A 21,858-nucleotide genomic window follows, 5' to 3' on the forward strand; every position below is an offset into this window, starting at 1 on the left:
TCAACTCAGAGGCAGCTGTCTGGAGACTATTACAGCCAGTTTACCTCCACAATTCAAATTCCAAACCTTGCAAAGGAGATCAAGTCAGTCTTTAGGCTCAGCCTATGAGCAAGGAACGGCAAGATTGCAGGACACTTCTAATGACGCTGTAGGACTTGGGTGACAGCGAATTATAGAAAATCCAAATAAATCCGTTCCAAAAAGATCAATTTTCACTGGTCTGCTCTTTTCCCGGACTTGCTAAATAAAATGTATGTCTAATCCATGATCAAAATAAGTTCAATTTACCCGGAAGGCGTTCCTTTAAAACAGCCTATCTGTTGAAGGTGACTCCTTTCAAGCAACCCATAAGCCAAATAATGGATTTCCTAACAATTCTCAGGAGTGAATCGATATATTTTAGAATACCCTAACTCCTCTTCGTTGTACGCCTGGGTATTATTTTGCTACCAAACATTCACACTCAAAGCCCGCATCGAGTATCTCTGAATGGCTGGGCATAACTACGAAAAGCACACTCGGCTGCCACAAAGCTAACCTATTTTTTCCTCCTTCACCTTGGAAGCTAAGAAGGAACGTGGTGTGGCTGGAGGTAGGACAAAGTTCCTCATTCTTTCCCCCAGTTAAAGCTCATTGTTGGCGCTGAGAAGACCGGGTCAATATTCCCGTCCCGACCGTACCGGCCAGAGCGCCGATTTCGTTACAAACGCGGCCCGATCCTCCCCGGCGCCCACCCGGCTGCCAGGCGGCGCAGTCCCCGGCTCCAGCGCGCGCGGCTCGGGCCTGGGGTGGGGTGGCGAGGCGGGGTGCTCGGCCGCCGGCAGTGCCCGCGCCCGGCCCGGCCGGGCCCTCGGCCAGACCCCTGGCCAGGCCCCCGGGCCGCGCACTCGAACCCGGTGCGCGCCCCAGCCTCGGAGAGAGGCAGCCGCGACTTAAAAATGGCTTTGGGCGCCTCGCCCCCGCCTCCCCGGGCACGAGACGCAGAAAAAGTACGCGGAAAGAAAGAAACTAGGGCTCGCGGCGCGCGCCGAGGCCGCCTCGGCGGAAGCAGGCCCGGCCGGCGCGGGGGTTACCTGGGATCTGCCCATGGTGGGGCCGGGGGTGCCGGGGCTCATCGCCGGGTGGCTCCTTTGTTGCGCGGCCGCCCAGGCCGGGCTGGCAGCGGCGTACTGGGCGCCCATGTCCTTGCCCAAGCCCATGCCCGCGGCCGCCTGCTGGCCGCCCGCCGCCGCCCCCGCCGCCGCCTGGGACTGTGGCTGCGACGGCGGCGGCGGCGCGCTGGGGCTGCTGTAGTCGGGGTAGCTGCCGCTGTAGCTCCTCATCATGGGGCTGGGCGAGGTGAGCAGCTGGTTGAGGGTCGGGGTGGCCCCCGACGGGTGCTGGTTCTGTCCGGCGAAGCGCTGGAAGCCCCCTGCCGCTGCGCCGGCGGCCGCCTTGCTGAGGCTCGCGGCCCCGCCGCCCCCGGGGCCCATCATCATGCCGCCGCCCTGCTGCCGGGGGGAGTTCAGCACCCCGTACCCCGAGGACGAGCCCCCATAGCCGCCACCGCCGCCTCCTGCTGCTGCTGCCGCCGCCGCGGCCGCCGCCGCCACAGCTCCCGCTCCTGCTCCTCCTCCTCCTCCTCCTCCTCCGCTGCCTCCTCCTCCTCCTCCTCCGCCTCCGCCTCCGCCGCCGCCCGCGCCGGGCCGGCTGTAGCCCGGATAATGGTTGTACTGGCTGTTGGGGTACCCTTCGTGGGAGTTCTGCAGGGGGTCCATGCTGCTGGGGGCTCCGGCGGCGGCTGAGGCTGAGTGCATCATCCCCATCCCGGGGCTTTGTTGTCCGCCATGTTGATCAAAGCAAGGCCCGGCGCGGCCGCCGGGGCCGCCGCTTGCAGGGGCAGCGCTGCCATAGTAATTATTAAACTCGGAGACGGCCGCCGGGCCGCCGCCGCTGCCGCCGCCCCCGGGCACGGCGACTGGCGGCGGCTGCTGCGCACCCAGGGCGCCCAGGCCCGGGTGCTCGTACCGGCCGCCCGCCGGCTCCCCCATCTTGGGCGGCGCGTCGTCCTCCTCGCCCGGCTTGCTCAGCAGAGGCTGGCCTGGGGGGTCGGCCTGGCTGCCCGCGGCACTGTCCTTGGCGCCTCCATGTTGCGGCTGCTCCATGTCGGGACCGGGCTGAGCCGCGCCGCCGCCCGCGCCGCCGAGGCTGTTGTTGTTGGAAATGGGATGTTGCTGCTGCTGTTGCTGCTGCTGCTGCTGGAACTGGTTTAGCTGCTGCTGTAGTGCGTGGTGGTGGTGGTGGAGGTGGTGGGCATGGTGGTGGTGGTGGTGGGCATGGTGGTGGTGGTGCTGCTGGTGGGGCGGCGCGGAGGGGGCCTCGCCAACGGTTTTCAGTGTGTGGTTGGGGAGCAGCCCCGTCTCCATGGCCGAGCCTGGGCCCGACGCGGAGGAAGAGGAGGACGCCGCGGAGGAGGCGGAGGACAGCGCGGCGGCGCTTCCACCCTCCTTGAGAGCCGCCTCGGATCCGCCGCTCTTGGCGCTGTTAGAACTGGCGGCGGCGGCCGCGCTCGCGTGATGGGCCATGTTCAGTTCGTGCCGGGGGTGCAGGGGGTGGTGGTGCACACTGTTCAGGCCGTCGCCGCCGCTGCCCCCCAGCATGGGTCCCGGGGCCGCCGCTGCAGCGCCGCGCGTCCCCGCCTCCAGGTCCCGGGCCCCGGGCGCCGGCCGCGGCCCGGGGGGCGCCCGCCGCTCGCCGCTGCCCGCCCGCGACGCTGCCGCTGCTGCCCGCGCGGCCATGATCGCCGCGGCGTGGCGAGGCCGGGCGGGGGGCGGGGGGAGACAATAAAACCCACTTTTTAGTCCGCGGCCCCTCCTGTGCGCATCCACACGCCCCGAAGGGGATCGAGCGAGCCCCCTCCCCCTCCGAAGGCCCCGCCGGAGCGGAACCGGGAGTCACGCCTTACGGTCTGGGCCTGCTCCCGCTGTGTGATTTCACGGTGAAAGTTTTGAGTTCAGGTTTAAATGAAAACTTTTTTCCTCTCTAACCCGGATATGGGTAAATACACGACTGGCTGAGCCGATCGGGCCCAGCACGGCATGAGAGGGAGCCGAGCAAGCCCGAGCAACTATTATCCACTTCTCTCTGATTACTCGTGTGCACTCGCAAAACGCGGACTGGACTCGGCGGGCCGCCGCTGCCGCCGCCCTCCCGGCCCTGCGCCCGCCGCCCGCCCGGGCGCATCCTCGCCCACACTCAGCGGCCGGGGCCGGGGACTTGGGCCGGCTCCGCCGGCGCCGGGAGCGCGGCGGCCTGGGGCCGACGGAGGCTGCACTTTCCCCTCGTGCCTCCGTCTCCTTGCCAACCGGGCGTTCGCGTGTTTGTTTTCACGTCTAAAAGGAACGGTACAAAGGTGGAAAACGAGTCTGACGAGCAGACAAAAGAGGGAGAAGGGCTGGGGAACAAAGTTGTCTGTTGGCCTCAAAGGTGACGAGGAGCCGACAGAGAGAAAATATTGGGCAATCCGCGCAAAAGCACTGGCTTTCCCAGGAGTTATGTAATTTTTCCAAATGTTAGCCTCTCTGCCTTGATTTCGGGCCATCAGCGTCTAATTCCCACAACTTCTTCAGACTGGGAAATTAGGAGAGTGTAAGCGAAGGTTAGCCACAATCGAAGTGCACACAGCAGGTACTCAATAAATGCCTGTAATTGACTACATCTGCCCCAAAGATAATGTTAATATAGTTTTTAAGGCACCTTATGTATGTGTGTAAGCTTGTCGGTGAAAGCTCAAAGTATTCCCAAAGGAGTGTCTTTCTTGCAATAATACACTTGTCTGTCCTCTCCCTGAAAGGAAAGTCTTCAAGTATGAAGAGTGGTGTGTTACACTCCAAACATCTTGCAAATGGAAATTTAACTATCGGTGCCATAAATAGTAACAGCTAAGGTTTATCTCACACCTTCCTAAATCTGTAAGACACCCTTCACCATATTTCAGAGGTTAATACCCACAATTACCCCCTTGATGTGAGTTCATTTCTATTTGAAGCCAAACCAAAAAATGTTGTTTAATAAACATAAGACTAGTAATAATAATTTTATCTAATCCTACAGTAAAAATGTTTCATGCTTTGTTCTTTAAGCAAAACTGTTTTACCACTTTATGATGTTTTAAGTGTTTATTGTTAATTTATCACCAAGTAACACCTTGAGTATCTTCAATAGCAGGACTTCTTAACCTAAGCAATGGCAGCTCAATTGTACTAGTGTGAACTGAGTTTTCATGGAGAGAAAGCTTTGAAACCAGAGCTTTCATTTTTTATGTATATAAATGGTACGATTTTGGTAGAATGCAGTTTTCTAAAATGATTTCGTTCTTCAGCTTTTCATAAAGACTTTTAGTTTATTTCAAGTACAGTGGTTATTTTGGTTTGCTTGACCCAACTGTAAAAGTTACTTGATTTAATAGAAAAGGATGGATGGGGAAAACCGGTGACTAATTGGGGGCGGGGCATCCGTGTGTACCCAGGGGTCATTATAGGGTTGAGAAACAACACTTTGCAATTCTACTCAAACAACCGGAACCCAGGGTTATATCATCCTGAGTGAGAGAAAGTAACAAACCTGTAAGGTGAATCCATGCCGAATTGTCAGTTTTTGCCAAGAGAATACTACATCTTTGTTAGCATGACTTTTTGACATTTTTCTTTTGGATTTTCTCCCTTTGCATATGCAAATACAGTGCATACTAATTACATGCATTATATCCCGTAAGTTGAATTTTTAAGTTTTTCATATGTAAGTATAAATATATGTTGTGTGTATATACATATATTCTAAAGTCAGTTACATATTTTAGACATTTATAGTCAAACTAAAATATACATAGTCATAAAAGTACTTTTTTTCAAACTAATATATATCAAAGTCAATTCATGCAAGAGTAGCCATATTTCTGCCTTATTTTTACGTTCATTCTAAAAGGGAAAATGAGTCACCAACTTCAGCTCTGGCCCATTTCTTTAAAAGGTTATTTCATGTAGAAAATTCATGAAACTAAAAAATAAAAAGGTATGTCAGTTAAAATCTCTTTTAGTTCCATTTGCTTCAGCAAGTCATCGAGAAGACCGGAACCAAGAGGCTGTGGAACGGAGGCCCCAGCACAATGAAATCAGTCTGCTCTGAAAGGCGACTCATGCCAGTTTCTCCTCCCCGATGGCAGATGCCACACCCTAACGCAGACAGAAGGCATTGCAGTCTGCAAGGGAAGCACAACACAAAGCCGGCAGGAGTCGGTTTTGTCTTTTAAAGCACAGAGAAAGCTAAAATACCTTTTTAAAGGCTTCTTGCTGAAGATACCTAGTCAGCTCCTATTTATTCAACTTCCACTTTGCAAACACACCTTCTTGGGAAACAAAATTAAGGCCTCTTACAGTTCCATTTAAAAACCCAGGACTTGGTAAACAACACGGCAGTCGTCAGGGGCCCATCAGAAAGGGTTGAAATAGGTTCACGCCCCACAAAACTACAGTCTGAAGAGTAGATCATAATTTCTACGGCCACTTGCCACCCTTATCCTGTATGGCAATTCTACACTATTTCCTTTTTTGATAAAAAGGTAGTGGAAATCACCGCATTCGTTTTTCCTAATGAGCTCCCAATTTTTACACCTCTTGCCTAAATTTCCAACCACGATGACAGCCTTAATAAGTTGACCTCACCACAAAGAAGCCACATACAAGTTGCCCCCTGCCCTCGGGTTCGGCCAGCCATTACCCAGTCCGGTATTTTGTTAAACATTCCTTTTTGGCTACGAAATGGGCTTGGGTTTTTTTGTTTGTTTTGTTTTGTTTTTAGTGATATAAAAAATTAATATTCAAGTAACAGCTCCTTTTGAATAAGTTTTAGGACACTGAATGAAAAAGCCTGTCTGGCTTGTCCACTTCCACAGGACTGGGCCAGGTGGCCATGGGAGGCCGCCATAGTTTCTGTTCTTTTTGCCTCATGGGATGGAGCCCATCATACTGTTTGTTTTGAGATTAGCCCCCTTTTACTGTTCTGGTTATTTTTTCAGTAACAAACTATTAGATGCACTGCCCATCATATTTCTCAGTATTCTTTACATGATTTGGAAGCAATTTAGAATAAAGCCCTGTCAAGGTTTTTCAAATAAGAACTATTAAAGAATAAGGCTTTGGATACTTGCTTTCCTTTTACATTTATGAGAAACACGCTGAATGGAGCTAATGGGATTTCCCTACTGATCCTGGTCAGGGACTTTAAAAAGCACTAAACAATTGTCCTTTTCACTTCTCCGATTTAGATGTTAGCAGTGAATAACTAAGTAAACGCAAGATTCGGGATATACCATTTGATCTGAAACAACTATGTAAATTTACAGTGGTCCATACGTTTAGGGTGCAAAACAATTAGGATTTTTAAAAATCTAAGCAAATAGTTTGAATAAATATTGGGGACTCTGATGATCAATAGCTCTATTGTACTTAGGAAGAATCTTAGAGTGGGGATGATAAATCTTGGTGGGGGGGAAACTACACTGATTGATTCAACAAATTTATCTAAAATCTACCTTGTGACATGCCCTGACAATGAAAAGGGTAAATATTGCCTTGGTTTTGCCCCCAGCAGGGGAGGAAAACAACTCTTTGCAGCTGTCAGGGCCGCCCTTCATGAAGGAAGCATCGAGGAGGACTTTACCCGTCAACCAGCAGGCTCAGACTGCACCCACACCCAACAGCCTCCCCTTTGTGCTTTGTCGGCTGCCCTCCCAGGCACCCAGCCCTGACCCACAGCCTTGGACGGCCCTGCACTGACACTGGGAACCCACCACAGTAGGGGCTAGACGTTCAGAACCTTAACTCAAACGCAACGTAAGATCACTACAGTTTCTCTCCCAAGTTGCTAGCAACAGTAATACCAGTGACATAAACGAAGAAAACACTTCACATTTTAGAATATCATACAGACTGCCCACATTGTCAATGCTACATAATAAATATCTTTATTACAGCCTAGTTTAGAAATTGTAACTTTTAGACAAATATGTGTTCAATGGCATCTCTCATTTCATTCCCAGTATTGTCATTATTCATTTCGCCATCATCAAAATCACGTATTGAGTACCTATTAGTGCATTCTTTCCTATAGTTGTATTATGTAATCGTGGATACAGCTTCTATCACTGATACCCTGCTGCTTGGATAAAGACACTTTATAGATAATTCCACTCTAGATCTTCAAATATACAAACGTGGGAAGGGACCATATTTGAGGTGCCACATAACAAGAACACAAGGAATTCCTTCAGAGGGTGTTCACCTCCACTTTTCTGGATCTCAGAAACTTATTGTAGGGCCTTGTAGGCTTTTTTTTTTCATATGTGATTCATTGCTTCATAGTACGCATAAACTTCCAGAAGATCAAGCACAATAAGTTCCAAACAATAACTCGTGCATGACTATATTACATTCATGCTTTTTATTTCTCCCGGCTTATATTCAATTGCCTTGCCTCTGATTCATTCAGAGAATCCATGGGCACCTTCATCAGTAAATGATTGGACTGACAGGTGTCTAATTGTTCTGGGAAGGGCCAAAGCACTTGTTACATACTTTTCTCTTTTTTAACACAAAATGACAATTTCATTGAGGAGTTTGCTTATCAGTGCATTCCTCTGAAAATGCCCAAGTAGTTAGTTACACGTAATTTTCTCTCCCTAACTTTAGGGAAAGTTCCACACTGTGACATGTTTCCGTAGGAATTGAAATGTGGCGGGCTACCCCGGCATCTCTGACCTTCAGATGTCTCCTCTGAAGCCACACTTCTCTCTGTGGTGCTGGTGACCCACGTTCTCAAGGCCCCTGTGTGTAAAAGATCCCCCCTCGGGAAGCGTGATCCACAGGGAGCAGCTGAGGGGGTGGTCCTCCCATTCATTCACTCTGGCTCAGCAGCCAGGACAGTGAAGAATAAAAGTTAACTTACTGCGCTGGGCGTGCCTGCTGGACACCACTCAGATAATCACACTAGTTGATGGTAAAATGTACCACCTTCTGAAGAAAAGATCAGAACTCCACGAGGGAAATAATCGGAGAAGCCTGACGCAGACTCAGGTCTGCAGACGGGCTTCCCGGAGGAAATGTGGGTTGGGCTGAGAACTGAAAAACCAGGGGAAACCAACCAGGGAAAGAAGGGAAAGGGCATCCCGGACAGCAGGAGGCCCCGGGGGGCTGGGGAGCAAGACTGGGCAGGCGGCCTGGGCGGAGGCGGAGGTGGGGCCTCTACAGGCCCAGCTCCCTCGGAGCCTGTGTGCCTAGAGCGGTGGGAAGGACCTGCAGCGTTTCAGCAGGGGGCTGCCGCCATCATGGACTCTGGGTGGTCGCAGAACCCCACTGGCTGTTGAGAGAGGGAGAGCCAGGGCAGACTGCAGTCAATAGGGATCAGGTCACAGGCGTCTGGGTTCAGGGCTCGGGCCAAGAAGACCTGGTAACCTTCATTTATTTAGGATCCCAGTATATTGTATTATAGCAAGAAATAATAAGAGGGTCATAAAATTATTGTAATGTTTACATTTTTTAACATAATGTATTCCATCCCAATAATACAATGCAAAAGTGCTTTTCACAGAATAATTAAAATTTATTTCAATGAATTCATAGTGCCCCACAGGCTGTGTGGTCTGTTACTATATCACAAGTTTAAAAACAAATAATACGATGAACATCTTTTCATCTAGTCATTATCTGCAGGACTAAATGTATACGCTTACTTGGCAACCGCACCGAAGTCTAAATTTGAGGCTTTTCTGTAAAGGGCCTCCTCGTTATCGCGATGGCTCATAGTCCAAGTAAGAGCAGAGAGATGGTGGAGGTGGATGGGGGCAAGAGGGGCCACAGGCATGAGATGTGTGAACTGACCCCAAATAATCCACCACCATTCAATGCTCCTGTCCAAGGAGATGAGACGGGTCCAGAGCCCTACCTACCACTCACCTGGGTCCTGGCCCAGGACTGAGCCTGCTGGAAGGTGGATCCCTTCTTCTGACTGGCACAAAGTACCATGCCTGCAGTCAGTGGCCCTCCATGGGAGAGGCTGTGAGGAGGTAACATGGAAGGACTTGGTCATGGGTTGGACATGCAGGTGAGAACGTGGAAGGGTCAAGGTCTTCCCTCTCACTTCCTTTTTCTTCCCAGCTCTTCCTGGCCCAAACCTGGGTAGGAAACAGCTGGAAATGCCAGCATTTCTCCCTACCATCCCATTCACCCTCTGCACCTACCCTGCACAGTTTTCTCCACCCCCACCCCTGCTCTGAGAAACCAAGTCTGCCCATAATAGAATCCTAAACCTAAAGACAACTTGCTTGGTAGATGTTTTAAGAAGGTGAGAGCAACTCCTCAAATCCATAGAGTGCAAATATTTTGTGACCCGAGAGTCTCTTACCTAGGAATTTGGGAGATTGAGATGATCCATGCAAAACTCTTTGAAACAAATGAAGCCACCCAGTCAAAACCACCAACTCATGACTCACAACCAGCCCCCCTGCCCAGGGCCCCCTGTTGGCACAGCTCCAGCAGCGTCGCACTGGGACGCCCCAGTCCAGGGTGCCTGCTTGCCCCCTGAAAGGCAGGATGGCTGCCCCGCTCCTCCCCATTTGCCACAATGCGGAGCTATCATTTGCATGGGAAAAAAGCAGAAGCCTGGGCTGCAAAACGCCCAGGCCTGGGCAGTGTCCTTGTTTGGCATCATAACTTGGCTTTCGGCCACCTTTCCACAGGTGCAAACTTTAGGGCACACCACCTCCCACCTCGACGGTCTGCAGGAGGAGGAAGAGGCAGGCCCTGGAAAGTCAACGCGCTCAGTGTGTGGAGCTCCTGGCTCGCTCGCCCTCCCTTCTCACTCAGTTCCCCATTCAGGCACAGGATACAGTCTGAAACAGGAGAAACCTGGAGCACAAGGCGTATTTAATCAATAAACCAAGCCACAATGGAGGCTGCTTTGAGTTTTATAACTATTATTACTTAACATTTACTGTGTTTATCCTGTGCCAGCACTTTGCACACGTATGGTAGAGAAACAAGTTGCCTAACCCAACATCTGTTCTCCTCACCTTTAGAAATAGAAGCCCCAATTTTTAATGGGCACGTGACCACCTGTAAAAATGTGTCTGTTTCCTGCATCCTTTGGGGGTAGGTGTGTCCCTGTTTAGAGGGGAGCTGCAGTGCTGGCTTGGTTGCTTCCCTGGACTGGGTTTACAAGAGAGAAAAATGAACTTCTGTCTGTTTAAGCTACTGCTTTTTTATGTTTTGCTCTGTTTTGTTTGGGGATTTCCCCCCTCTTTTTCCGTAGCAAACCAAATCTAAACCCAGCTGATATAGTGCATTATAGTTTCTCATATACTTCTCGAGACAACTCTTTGAGAGTTCCATGAACGTCTCGAGCCTGCATTACCTCCTGTATATTTCCTACAGCATTGGGCTTCTGAGGATTAAATGACATAATTCCTGCAAAGCTTTGAGCACGCTGCCTGGCACAAAAGAAGTGTCCGACACCACTTTCCATTTCATCAAAGGCCTTACCCATCACTAGCTGGATTATCAACGCCTTCAGGACAAAGTCCTTCCCTTTTATTTCTCTTACGGCTTCCACAACACTCAGAACAATCCTCAACGCACACAGTGAGCTTTTAGCACTTAATTATCAAGAGAACTTTGTGGCTAAACACAATCATGCAAATAAAATTATTTATGTGCATCTTCAAATTAATTGTTTCTTTCAATGCAAAAACCTCAGGTAGCTTGAGAAACAATAACTTTGTATGCCCTCCTTGTTTAAAATAAAAACAAGATTTTCAACTTCCTTTTTTTTTAATTGGCTTCTAAGGTGTAGGAAATTTTTCTTACAAGGTGAGTTCTACCTATAATGGTAACGTAAGTGCCCAGCTATGTTCAGAGGGCTACTCCCAGAAGCTGTCTGCTTGTTCCCATCTTCCTCTCTGGGTAGGACTTCCTTACACTTACTGGCTGAAGCAGCATCCCGTGAGCCTGAGACTGGTAACCAGGGAGAGGGGCAGGGTTGCTCTGAACATGTTGAATGCTAGGACACATCACAGTACGTCCCAGTCTGTACTAGCTCAGCATAGCACTTGTTTATAAACATGATTATTAGTGCCGATTCTATGAAACTGGTTTCCCACTGACCCCGACAGAAACTATGCAAATATTCACCCGTTTCTGAAGCATAGTAAAAACTCCTGTGGTTTTTGAAACCAGACCAAGAACACATGTAGAAAAGCCCGTGGATTATTTTAAGTGAACTTATTTTTTTTAAATCTCATTAACTTTTCACCATATGCTGTTTATTTTTTTTTATATCCTACACAAGCTGAAAAATGAAAATAGACCCGGCCAGCATGTTCCATTTGGGGCACAGCATTGCAGGCATGACGCACACACACTCCGGGCAGTTTGGAGGAAAACAAAGATGACTAAGGCGGCTTTTAAAGATGACTTAGGAGAAGAGGTTTCCGAAGCTCAATACCTTCCTTAACTAAGCAGCCCAGGAGGCCAGCCGCCGACCCGCTTCCCGCCACGTGGAAAGACAGTGTCCCGCTGGGGCTTCCCGGTCCACAGGAGTTGGAGTCACGTCCAGTTCCACACGTTTGGGCTGCGCGGGTCTGGGCAGTCTTCTTAACTTTGCCGTGTAGCAGGGTGTCTGTGCAACACTAAATATCTACCCTGCATGAGTCGGGGGGTGGGGTAAGAAGTACGTGAGAGTGTAAGTAAAGCATTTCACATATGCCTGGGATTAAATAGGCCAGGGATGTGTGTGAGAGAGAGTTTCTAAGCAGAATGGGTGTCTGTCCTGTGATTTCAGGAAAACCAGGTGTACTCCATCCAGTCCCAGACATTTCTCCTGCTACCTAATTAAAATTTCTCCATCCAGATTTATGGGTTTATTCCTTTCTCTAAAGGCTTTATGCCCTGTCAAAATACAAATGTGCTTCTAACAAGTAATACCTTAAGCTTTTATCAGTCATTTACGCCTTATTGTGAATACATAGGGTGGGGCAAAAGTAGATTTACAGTTGTGAATACAAAAACGCAGAGTTTATTTTTGTATTCTTGCTTATCAATTATTGTATTATTTTCCATAGGAACCACTGTAAACCTGACTTTGCCCCATCTGGTACCCAGGCAGAAGCAGAGGAGGTGAAGAGGATGTGAGACCCAGAGGGGAGACCAGATGAAGCAGGGGACACAACAGTGAGTGGGGAAGCCGCGATGCGGGGGACAGGTTCTAGTTCCTGCACAACATCCCTCACAACCATCCCTGCATATTAATGGACGAAACTCTGAAAAGAAAAACATACCAAAATGTTGAAAAGGTTTTTCTTTCCAGCCTAACAGGTCAGGCTTGGCATCCTCAACCCATTTCGTGAGGGCTGCGGTCCCAGGATTTGTCATTGCCGTGTACAGGGGACCCTTGGGAGACTGAGCTAGGCACCAACCTGGGGTCGGGGAGAGGCAGGGGAATGCAGTCTGGGGGAGCTTTCCTGGGCTGCGTCATCCCGTGATCTTGCAGCCAGACAGGGCAGTGGATGACATGGAGTGGGTTTACTTTGGACGTCGCAGTGAATCCTCTCCATGGCAAAAGAACGCTGGCACTGAGGCTTGGGTGAAGGAACTGCTGGCCTCGGCAACCGGCAACCCCGCCTGCACCCCTCCCCCACCCCTGCTTTTGGGGCCATGTGAGTCCCTTTGGCTGCAACGAGAATGAGGACGAATGAGTATATGGAGTCAAGAATTTGTCTCACTCAGGTTGGGTGCCGTGGAGAAGAGGACAGAGGAGGAAAGGAGAAATTGGAGGGGACTGGGGAGAAGGAGGAGGAAAGATGGGAGGACAAGAAAACCAGAGGCTCCTAGAGATAGACACACTGTTACTAGAAAGAAACACCACTTGTCTGGGGGGGAAAAAAAACAGTGTTGCAAATTATTATCCGTTGACACATTTATCATTAACTAGGCTAGAGTAATTCATGGAAGTCATAAAAATTTTAGGTTCAAGGTTAAAACTTTAGAATAACCTTTCTTGCTAACCTTCCATGGATAAATTCCCTGGACAGCTGATCCGCCTGCCTTCATTTTATTTTATAATCCCTGTCTAATTCTGATTTCTAACATCACCTGGCCCCTGAAAATGTTTCGTCTGGGATTTCTAATGAATTCTTTCTTCTAGGAAAACCGTCACGTCCTTTCTTGGCTTTCCTCTGCTTCGATCTCTAGGAAAACACACACTGAAGTCTGAAGCAAGCTGTTCTGTGATTTTCATTCTACTCCTGCTTATCAAAGCCGAGGCAGGCAGTCTATTTAGGTCATCCAAGTTCTCCTAAAGGCCAAGTAAGAATGAGAAGGCTGGGGCATGTGGCTGGGATAAGAGTTCCAGGGACGTAGGACAGAAGCTTTGACCTAGAAGCAGCACATACTGGCAAAGACAACTTCCTTATCTACAAAGGGAGGCAAATGGACCGGTCCGTGGCTACTCTGATGGCTCTTTAAGTTTCAAAATTATTTTTCTCTTCCTCTGACTTTCCTGAGCCCATTCTAGCCTAAAGCTTCTTTGACACTTGCTCATTTTTCTTCACCAGCCTGTTCACCTCCTCGCCATCAACCCCCTAATGCTGAGATGCCCCGGTTCCTTTCCTTCCCTGTGGCCGGCCAGCCTGCCATGGTGACCCTGGCGACAGCCCCGCCTTGGTCAAGATGGCGTCCTCTCTGCCCCGATATAATTTTTGCCTGTTTTCTCTGTGCCTTTGTGCACTTCATTCCCTTAACCGTCCAACCACTGCCCCCAGGGCCTGGCTCACTACTTTCACGCTTTGTGTCTTCATCCCTAATGAACCCCATTTCTTTTTTCTTGTACCACTGAGACAGTGTTCTCTCCCTCTTATCCCCTAGGGGGAGAGAGGGAAGAACAATCATCAATGGCAAATGGCAGTGACCAAAGCAGCACCAAGAACCGACTTCAAGCTCAGGAGAACACTCCATCTTCTCCTTGTGGTTTCAGGTGCTCTCCACCAGTTCAGAGAAACTTCTCTAGTAACAAACTATAGAAATGATCCCTGCGAGTGTAGTCTTGAATCCCATTTCCAATTCCTTGCCCCACCCCAGTTTCTCCTGGCTCTCCGCATTTACATAGGCTACTTTCTATGCCCTCTCCCACACTGCTTGGTCAAAAGCTGCTTTCAACACTTAACCCAACTGTCGCTCTCTTTGTAAAGCTTTTCTGACCACCACTCCCACATACCTAGTGGAATGGTCAACCCTGAGTTAGAAACCAGCTTGTGGACAGCGCTAGTTTAGCCTGTATTATGTTGTAAATTATTTGTGAATGTTTGTGTCCCCACCCCTAGTCTGAATGCTCCAAGAGGTTACCCCACATTCGTGTATATCCAGGGCCTAACACAGAACCTGGTCCTCCACTGGTGTTTGTTGGATGAATGAACGAATGAATGAATGACCTCTGCAACCAGTCAGAGTGCAGCATGTCCCCTTCCCCAGAGAATGATACCAATGTACTGACATGTTTGAGCTCTTCAGACACTTCCTGAGCAGCCCCAAAGCCCCAAAACCACAGGTCAAGATGTGGGTGGAGATTTCAGAATATCACTGGAGAGAACCCTATTCTTGCAAGGTGAGTGCCCACCACTCTGCTCACCTGGAGACACTTTAGTGGCTATAAATATATTTATATTTGGTGGCTATAAATATATTTATATTTGGTAAGGCTCTGTCAGTTTTTTTTTTCTTTCCTCCCTCATTCTCTCCCTTCCTTCCTTTTTTCATTCCTTCTTTCTCCCCCCCCCCCCGCCCCCAGCGTTTCTATAAGGAAAACCTGAAATTCTCCTAAGGTCTTAGGAAAACTGCAACATCTAGCATAGAGATGTTTATAGTCCACTGAAAGTCCATTGTGAGAAACTACCTTCCACATTTTGTTATATGGGCATCTTTTGTTTTATACGGATTTCAGTTTAATCAAGTCTCCCAGAAAGGCTTTCTGAAAGAAGCCGGGCTTATGAGGGAAAGGCTGGGATGATATACAGTGTGATGTTTTGATAGGATATTTGCAGGAAGTATTTTCTATTTTCCTTGTACGTTAGAATTAGATTTTTTAAACCCTCAAAATTTTAAAAAAATCAGTATATACATATTGGCAAAGCATTTAAAGAAAACCATTATTTGAACCTCAATAATTTAGAATTAATCATCATTTGAATTGGAACCGGGCTAAAAGTAAAAGTAGCCACTGAAAGAGTCATTAAAAATCATTCAGCACAGACACTGAACACCCCCAAGAGTCTCCCTTAAACACATGTGCACTCACATACACCCCAAGACGCAGCCTGCACCCCAGAGAGACCTGGAAACAAATGAATAGCATCAGTAAATTGAGGCCATCGAGATTTAAAAAGTTATCATTGCAACAACTCGACAATACTTGAATTTAACAGTAGGTAATAAATACAGGGAGTGAGGAATATAGATAGATGGCAATGGGAAATGTTTTTCTATTTCAAAGCATAAAACAACTAATGTAGTCTGTTTATTACACAACATAGGACCTTTCCTAATTAACACCATTTTTGTTCCATTTATTGCATGTACTTGAGGAAATTTTTAAAAGGCATTAAAAATGTCCATCTTTTAGATGAACTTAGATTCATTTTCCTCATTTAGTCTGAATTGGTGATGTTTCACTGTAATGCATTCTAAAGTTAAATATAAAATAATTGAGAACTTGGTGACTTCTTCCCCTGTTTGACATGGACAATTGAGAATAAAATAATTTCTGAACTACATGGTAGGGTAGTGTGGCACCCTAATCCAGTTTTCAAATTGAAATTATTTTATAATATTTTCAAATAATAAAAGTATTACATATTAATTGTATAAAGCCCAAACAATAAAAGTGAGGCTTTGATAGAAAATTAAAACAATCTGTAATCCCACTCAATGGAGAATATTTACTTAAATGTAAATTTGGGTGTGAATCAAGACTTTTTCTATAACTTCTGGTTCCAGCAACATGGGGGACCCTCCCACACTCCTGCAATAAACACATAGATATTTTGGATAAAATAAAATCAGTCACTAATACACAAATATATTGTGTTTTTAAAAGTAGATGATTCAACCAAGAGGGAGAAAAGGGAAGTCCTATGACAACTATAGCTGTAAGTTGGGCTGATAGAACCACCTAGAGAATTGGAGTTTGGTTGTCCAAGGTGTGTCTGGAAAAAGTCCAGCCACTGTTAACAAGAACAGTCTATACGACATCCATGCAACCAGGCAGCCAAGGAGAGTGGACTGGAATGCATGTGTGTGAACAATGATGATTTCACTGCACTAGTCAGTGGGGGTAGTAGATGCTGTTGAGTGAGCATGTGTACTGTGTGGCTGTCACATTCAAAATGACTGAACAAGTACAGCAATGAATCTGCATCAAATTTTGCGTTAAGCTTGAACATTCCTCCATGGGAACTATTAGGATGAATCAGAAGGCCACAGCTATGGGTAACTGGTGATAGGCAACTTCATCATGACAATATGCCTGCTCACGCATCATGTCTTATACAGGGTTTTTTTTTCGCCCTATGACTTCTGGCTTTTCCCAAAACTAAAATCACCTTTGAAAGGTAACAGATTTCAGATTGTTAATTAGATTCAGGAAAATATGTAGGAGCAGCTGATGGCAACTGGCAGAACTATGTGAGGTCCCCAGGTGCCTAGTTTAAGGGGGACTGAAATATCATTGTCCTATGTATAGTGTTTCTTGTATCTTGTATCTTCTTCAGTAAATGTCTCTATTTTTCGTATTACATGGCTGGATACCTTCTGGGCAGACCTCATAAACCTCACATAAAGACAAGTGACGGCCTTGGGGTCACTCAAAATTAATATATGGAAGTAAAAGTTTGAATTAAGGGAATAATCCTGCAAAGTTGCTTAGTCCATAAAAATGTCACTAAAAAAGATTTCCAGCAAGGACAAAGAGCAAGGAATCTTGCAATATTTAAGGTTTGAGTAAGAAGGAAAAAGAAACATCTCTTCTGATAAATTTAGCCCAAGCCGGAGTGTAGGATCTAATTTTACACAAGCCTTATAGCATAAGCATTCTCAGCTGACACACTAACAAAAAATTGGGGCAAGAAAAACCAAACGTAGCCAAACCATGGAAACTCTGGGACCCTAGCAAAACCAAATGCCAATGCACACTACAGGGCAAACCTGTGATCTGGGGCACACAGACCTCCTACGGGGAAGACCACCAGTGTTTAAGGTGAGTGCACAATGATAACTACAAACCATATAACAAGATGAGGGTAGATCAAATGGCTCAATATTCAACCAAATTGGTACCTAAACAACTATACAGATAACTGAGCACTCTGAAAGAGTCTACAAGTGTTACTATGTTAAAAATGATTAAAGAGGTAAGGTAAAAATCAAAACAATACGTGAACAAAAGGAAACTATGAACAGAGAACAAACAGATTTGAAATAGGACCAAATTGGACTTCTGGAAATAAAAGATTAATTTATTTAAATGAAAAACTCAATGAATAGCTAAATCCTCATACAAAGTGGTCAACTGAAACACAGGTCTGAATAAATCACCCATAATACACCACAGAGATAACAATGGAAATAAGAAAGAGAAGGTTATGTGACATGGAAGACAGAATGGAAAGTTCCAATATAGTATTTCTAAGAGATAACGGGGGAAAAAATACTTTTATAAGTCATATATTATTTGGCTGTTATATGTAAAACCCACAGTTATCCACAGAGAAGTTATTAGAATTAATAAGAGAATTTAGCAAAATAGATGCAAATCAATATATATTTTATCCTAGAAATTTGCATGTTTTCTCCTAAATTTTTGACCTTATTAGCATAAAGTTAATAAAAAAGCATTTCTTTATTTTTTTAATCTGTTGCACCTGAATTTTTGACATCTTTATCAATTTAATGTATATTTGTGCCTTTTCTCTTTTTCTTGACTAGTCTCACCAGAGTTTATCAATTTTGCTACTTTTTAAAAAACACTATTTTGTGTTCCTTGAGCCTATTACTTAATATGATTTTGGTTTAATTGATTTATTGTTTATGTAATGATTATTTAATTGCTTTCTGCTTTTATCTTTATACTGCTTTTTATTCTACATCCTTTGTGGTTTTTCTGTTATTATGTCTTTAACTTTCAAATTTGGAAACATATTTACTCAATTTTCAGGCTCTAAGTATAAAGACTATAAATTTCTCCTGGAATACCATTTTCCTGAATTCCACAATATATCTTTTGTGTAACAAGTGAGACAGGAGATCAGAACACATACACACAAAAACACCCATAAGGTACATAAAATAACTAGAACTTATACCCTTTCGGTGCGTCACAGATAAGAATCAACTCTAGGTGAACTAGTGAGCCATATGTAAGACACAAAACTATAAAAATTTTAGAAGTCAATATGGAAGAATATTTTAATGATACTTTTGTTTATTTCTTAAATAAGAAATAAAAATTGACAACCACAGAGGAAAAATGAACACATTTGGCTACATTAAAATTAACAATGTCTATTCATCAAAAGACACTAAAAAACCAGCCACAGGTGGGAGGAGGTATTTGCTAAAAATACAGTTGCCATGGTATTTGTATCCTGAATATGTAAAAAAAATTACAAATCAATAAGAGAAAGGCAAACCAGTATAAAAGGGCAGGGGGTAAAATGAATTGCACAAGCATTTTGTGGAAAATATACGTGGTCAATAAACATGTAAAACGTCATTCAATCTCATTATCAGTAGCAAAAATACACATTTTCTGTGACCTACCATTCCATACCCACAGGACTGGCGAATGTTAAAGTCTGAGACTACCATGCATTGGCAGACATAGGGAGCAGGGCCACCTCCCATACAGTACTGCTGGAGGGTAAATTAGTACAATTACTATGAAAACCAATTTTTCTTAATGAAGATGCCCATACTCTATGACCTAGCAATCTCACTCCTGGTCATAAACCCTAGAGAAACTATCCTGTCCCAAGAAGCATTTATGAAAATGCTTAAAGCAGCACTAAGACAACTAGAAACTAGAAACCAACCAATGTTCATTAACAGTAGAACGAATAAAATGTGGGCAACGGGACACTAATCACTAATGAGTAGGAGTAAATTGTAGCTATCCGCAGCGATACAGTAGGATTTCAGGAACATAGTTTTCAGTGGACAAAACAAACTGAAGAACATATATGGCATTAGTCCACTCATACAACACTTTAAAACATGAATTGCCATGTATTTTCTTTGTGAAAGTACAAAGAAATTACAAACAGTACGTTTAGGATAATAGTGGCCTCTGCAGGGAAATAGGTGGGTCAGTCGCGGGGGCTGGTGCAGTGCAGAAGGGAAACTGGAAGTAATGGTGTTGCTCTTTCGGTTCTTTCCGCACACTCAACGGTGAGTATTTCAGGGTTGTACTGTTATTCTTTTTTGCTTTTCCCCCATTATTCTTTCCGCCTTATGTATATTTTTAAGGTATTGCTTTGCACCTACTCAGGACTCCTTAGGAACAACGTAAGTGCTAGAATGCTAAAGAATAAGTAACACTTCCCCAGGACTGACAGAGAACATCAGTCCTCAGACTGCAGAAGACCTTGGCCCTTGAAGGTTAAACAGGAACTAATTCAAACCTGGACAGAAGGAAGGGAAACTGCGGAGCATAAACGACAAAGAGAAAAGACTGGAGAAAGGGTCGACCGTCCTCCAAGGGGAAAAGCCCGTTTCTCCGCAACGATGGCAAACTGCAGCTGTGAAACACCTCTCGGTGCCGGAAGGGGGAAGAAAACCCAAACTGAGTTTTTTACCCAGCTAAGTTTCATGCCACAGCGGAGGGCTGAACTCTGACCCGTCGGAGCTCACCACTAACAGACCTCCACTGGAAGAACGACTGAAAGATGTACTTGGTGAAGAAGGAAAGTGGACCCCAGCAAGGATGTGGGAGACGAGGAGCAGAGGGAAGTATTTGCAAAACAAATACGAGTAGCAAACGTATTTGTAAAACAAAACAAAACAAAAAACCAGAGTGGGCCCCGGTTTTGTGGGACGTACAGCTTTATAATCTGGGAAACCCTTTCTAAGAAAAGTATAATAAGAAATTAAGTACAAAAATTTATGTTTCCTTTGAATAAGAATAGAAATCACAACAAATAAAATTTAAAATTGTGGCTAAATGCTACCCAATCTCACAAAATTCAGGAATATAATACAGTCTTTTAATTATTTTCATCATAATTTCACCTCCTCTATAATACATTTTTTCCCTACATTTCTTGCCTGCATACTCTTTGCTCACCTCTCCACGTGAAAATGATTTTTAAATATACTATATAAAGAAGTAGAAAGAGAAATCAGTCTTCTAACATGGTTGGTCAAAATTTGTTCTGTTTAAAAAAAAAATGCCAGCCATCATTTAGAGAAGTTTAGCTTAGCTTCTCGTTTGCTGTTGGCATTGGGGGGAGACTTCAGATGACGCCAGCCCTTTGATCTCACCGTCCCAGCGAGCTGATCAAGGTCAGCTGGGTTTCACCACACCTGGCGTCCCGCCCACTCCCTGCCTGGCAGTTCTCAGCAGTGCTGTGTGCCAAGCAAGTCACATGGCCCTCAGGCCGAGAGTGGAACAGTGTCTCAGCCTCATTCTTCTCTTCGGGGAAGATGCTGGTGCTCCACGAGGCTCGTGGAGGGCAGGTTGTCAATGGGGACTGGAGCCCAGTGTCACCCCCTCTCCTGCAGCTCCGAGACACCACCAGACAAGAAGCATGACCTCCAGGCTAGCAGGGCTCCCTTCCTCTAACTCTGCTGGGGCTGCTGCTTCCTCCTGGTTTCAGTGCCCTGGGAAGGTCCAACCAGTTAAAAGTCCTGAAGTTAAAATTTTAGGTACATGGTTGATTCACCATAAGCAGGGAATATAGGAAACAGCATTAACAAAACAGCAATAATAGTAATAATTGTCAGAGGACACTTACTTGCCACGCCTATGTCCATAGAAAGAAGGAAAGTTCTACTTCAATCTCCACAAGTGGCCCCATAAAAACACTCTTCACTTCTCTCTGCACCCTTAGCCAGCCACAGAAAGGCATGGAGGAAGAGCTCTCCATGCTTGGCTCAGCCCTTGCTACTCTCTCTCCTGCAGAGCTGCCTGCCCCAGATGAGGAAGAGGAGCATTCTGGTCTGCCTGTGTCCAGGTCGAGAGCCACCAGCCTCATGAGGGAGACCTGCGGTTGCCTCACTGAGCCGTCAGGGGCGAAGTCCATCTCATTCAGGAATGACGTATTTGTAAGATCACTTTCTCCAATCATATCTATCTGAAATAAAGCTAATATTATATTTTGACTTTCAGTCTCTTATTCCCAATTCTATCCCTCTTCTTTCTCTGTACTGGTTCTGAATCCAGAGAGGAAGAGAAGGGCTATGGATGAGATACCTTACAACCCTAAATAATAAAGGCTAATTTGGGGAGGTGTTTAAAAACAGAGGAAAGTAATAAACAGACCATGGGAGAAGAGACAATAAGAGATACCGATTACCTCCATCGTAGCCTGGTATATTCAGACTTAAGGGCAACCATCCAAAGAAAGAGAATATATATCTTCCTAAATACTACAGGGGTGGGGAAGAACAAAATCAGACTCAAAGGAAACAAGAACAAAAACCCCAAATAGTAAGAAAAAAATGTGGCAAACACAAAAACTAAAATAACATGGCAGAAATAAATCCAATAGAAATTATCTGAATAGAA

General features: G+C 45.9%; 1 protein-coding gene, 1 long non-coding RNA gene and 1 other non-coding gene across 13 annotated transcripts in view; 1 reads left to right on the top strand and 2 right to left on the bottom strand.

Annotated features, from left to right (window-relative positions):
- ARID1B (AT-rich interaction domain 1B) overlaps nucleotides 1–3,274 on the bottom strand; it is a 396,315-nt gene extending 393,041 nt beyond the window's left edge. For 4 of the 11 annotated variants that reach the window (XM_053668769.1, XM_037126070.2, XM_037126073.2 and 1 more), the window contains exon 1: nucleotides 1,074–3,274. In XM_053668769.1, the coding sequence (XP_053524744.1) occupies nucleotides 1,074–2,777 (1,704 nt within the window). In that variant the 5' untranslated portion in view covers nucleotides 2,778–3,274. The remainder of the gene's footprint in view (nucleotides 1–1,073) is intronic. The other 7 variants (XM_053668770.1, XM_053668767.1, XM_037126071.2 and 4 more) reach the window with 4 other exon arrangements.
- Nucleotides 461–21,382, top strand: LOC128627975 (uncharacterized). Its single transcript, XR_008392280.1, has 3 exons — nucleotides 461–592; nucleotides 12,149–12,257; nucleotides 21,253–21,382. It is a non-coding gene; the product is annotated as an uncharacterized LOC128627975 (long non-coding RNA).
- Nucleotides 13,913–14,129, bottom strand: LOC119035009 (small nucleolar RNA U3). Its single transcript, XR_005079687.1, has one exon. It is a non-coding gene; the product is annotated as a small nucleolar RNA U3 (small nucleolar RNA).
- Nucleotides 21,383–21,858: the final 476 nt, after the last annotated feature.

The sequence above is a fragment of the Artibeus jamaicensis genome, unplaced genomic scaffold (assembly GCF_021234435.1).
Source record: "Artibeus jamaicensis isolate MK-2021 breed Jamaican fruit bat unplaced genomic scaffold, CSHL_Jam_final contig_497, whole genome shotgun sequence".
NCBI lineage: Eukaryota > Metazoa > Chordata > Mammalia > Chiroptera > Phyllostomidae > Artibeus > Artibeus jamaicensis.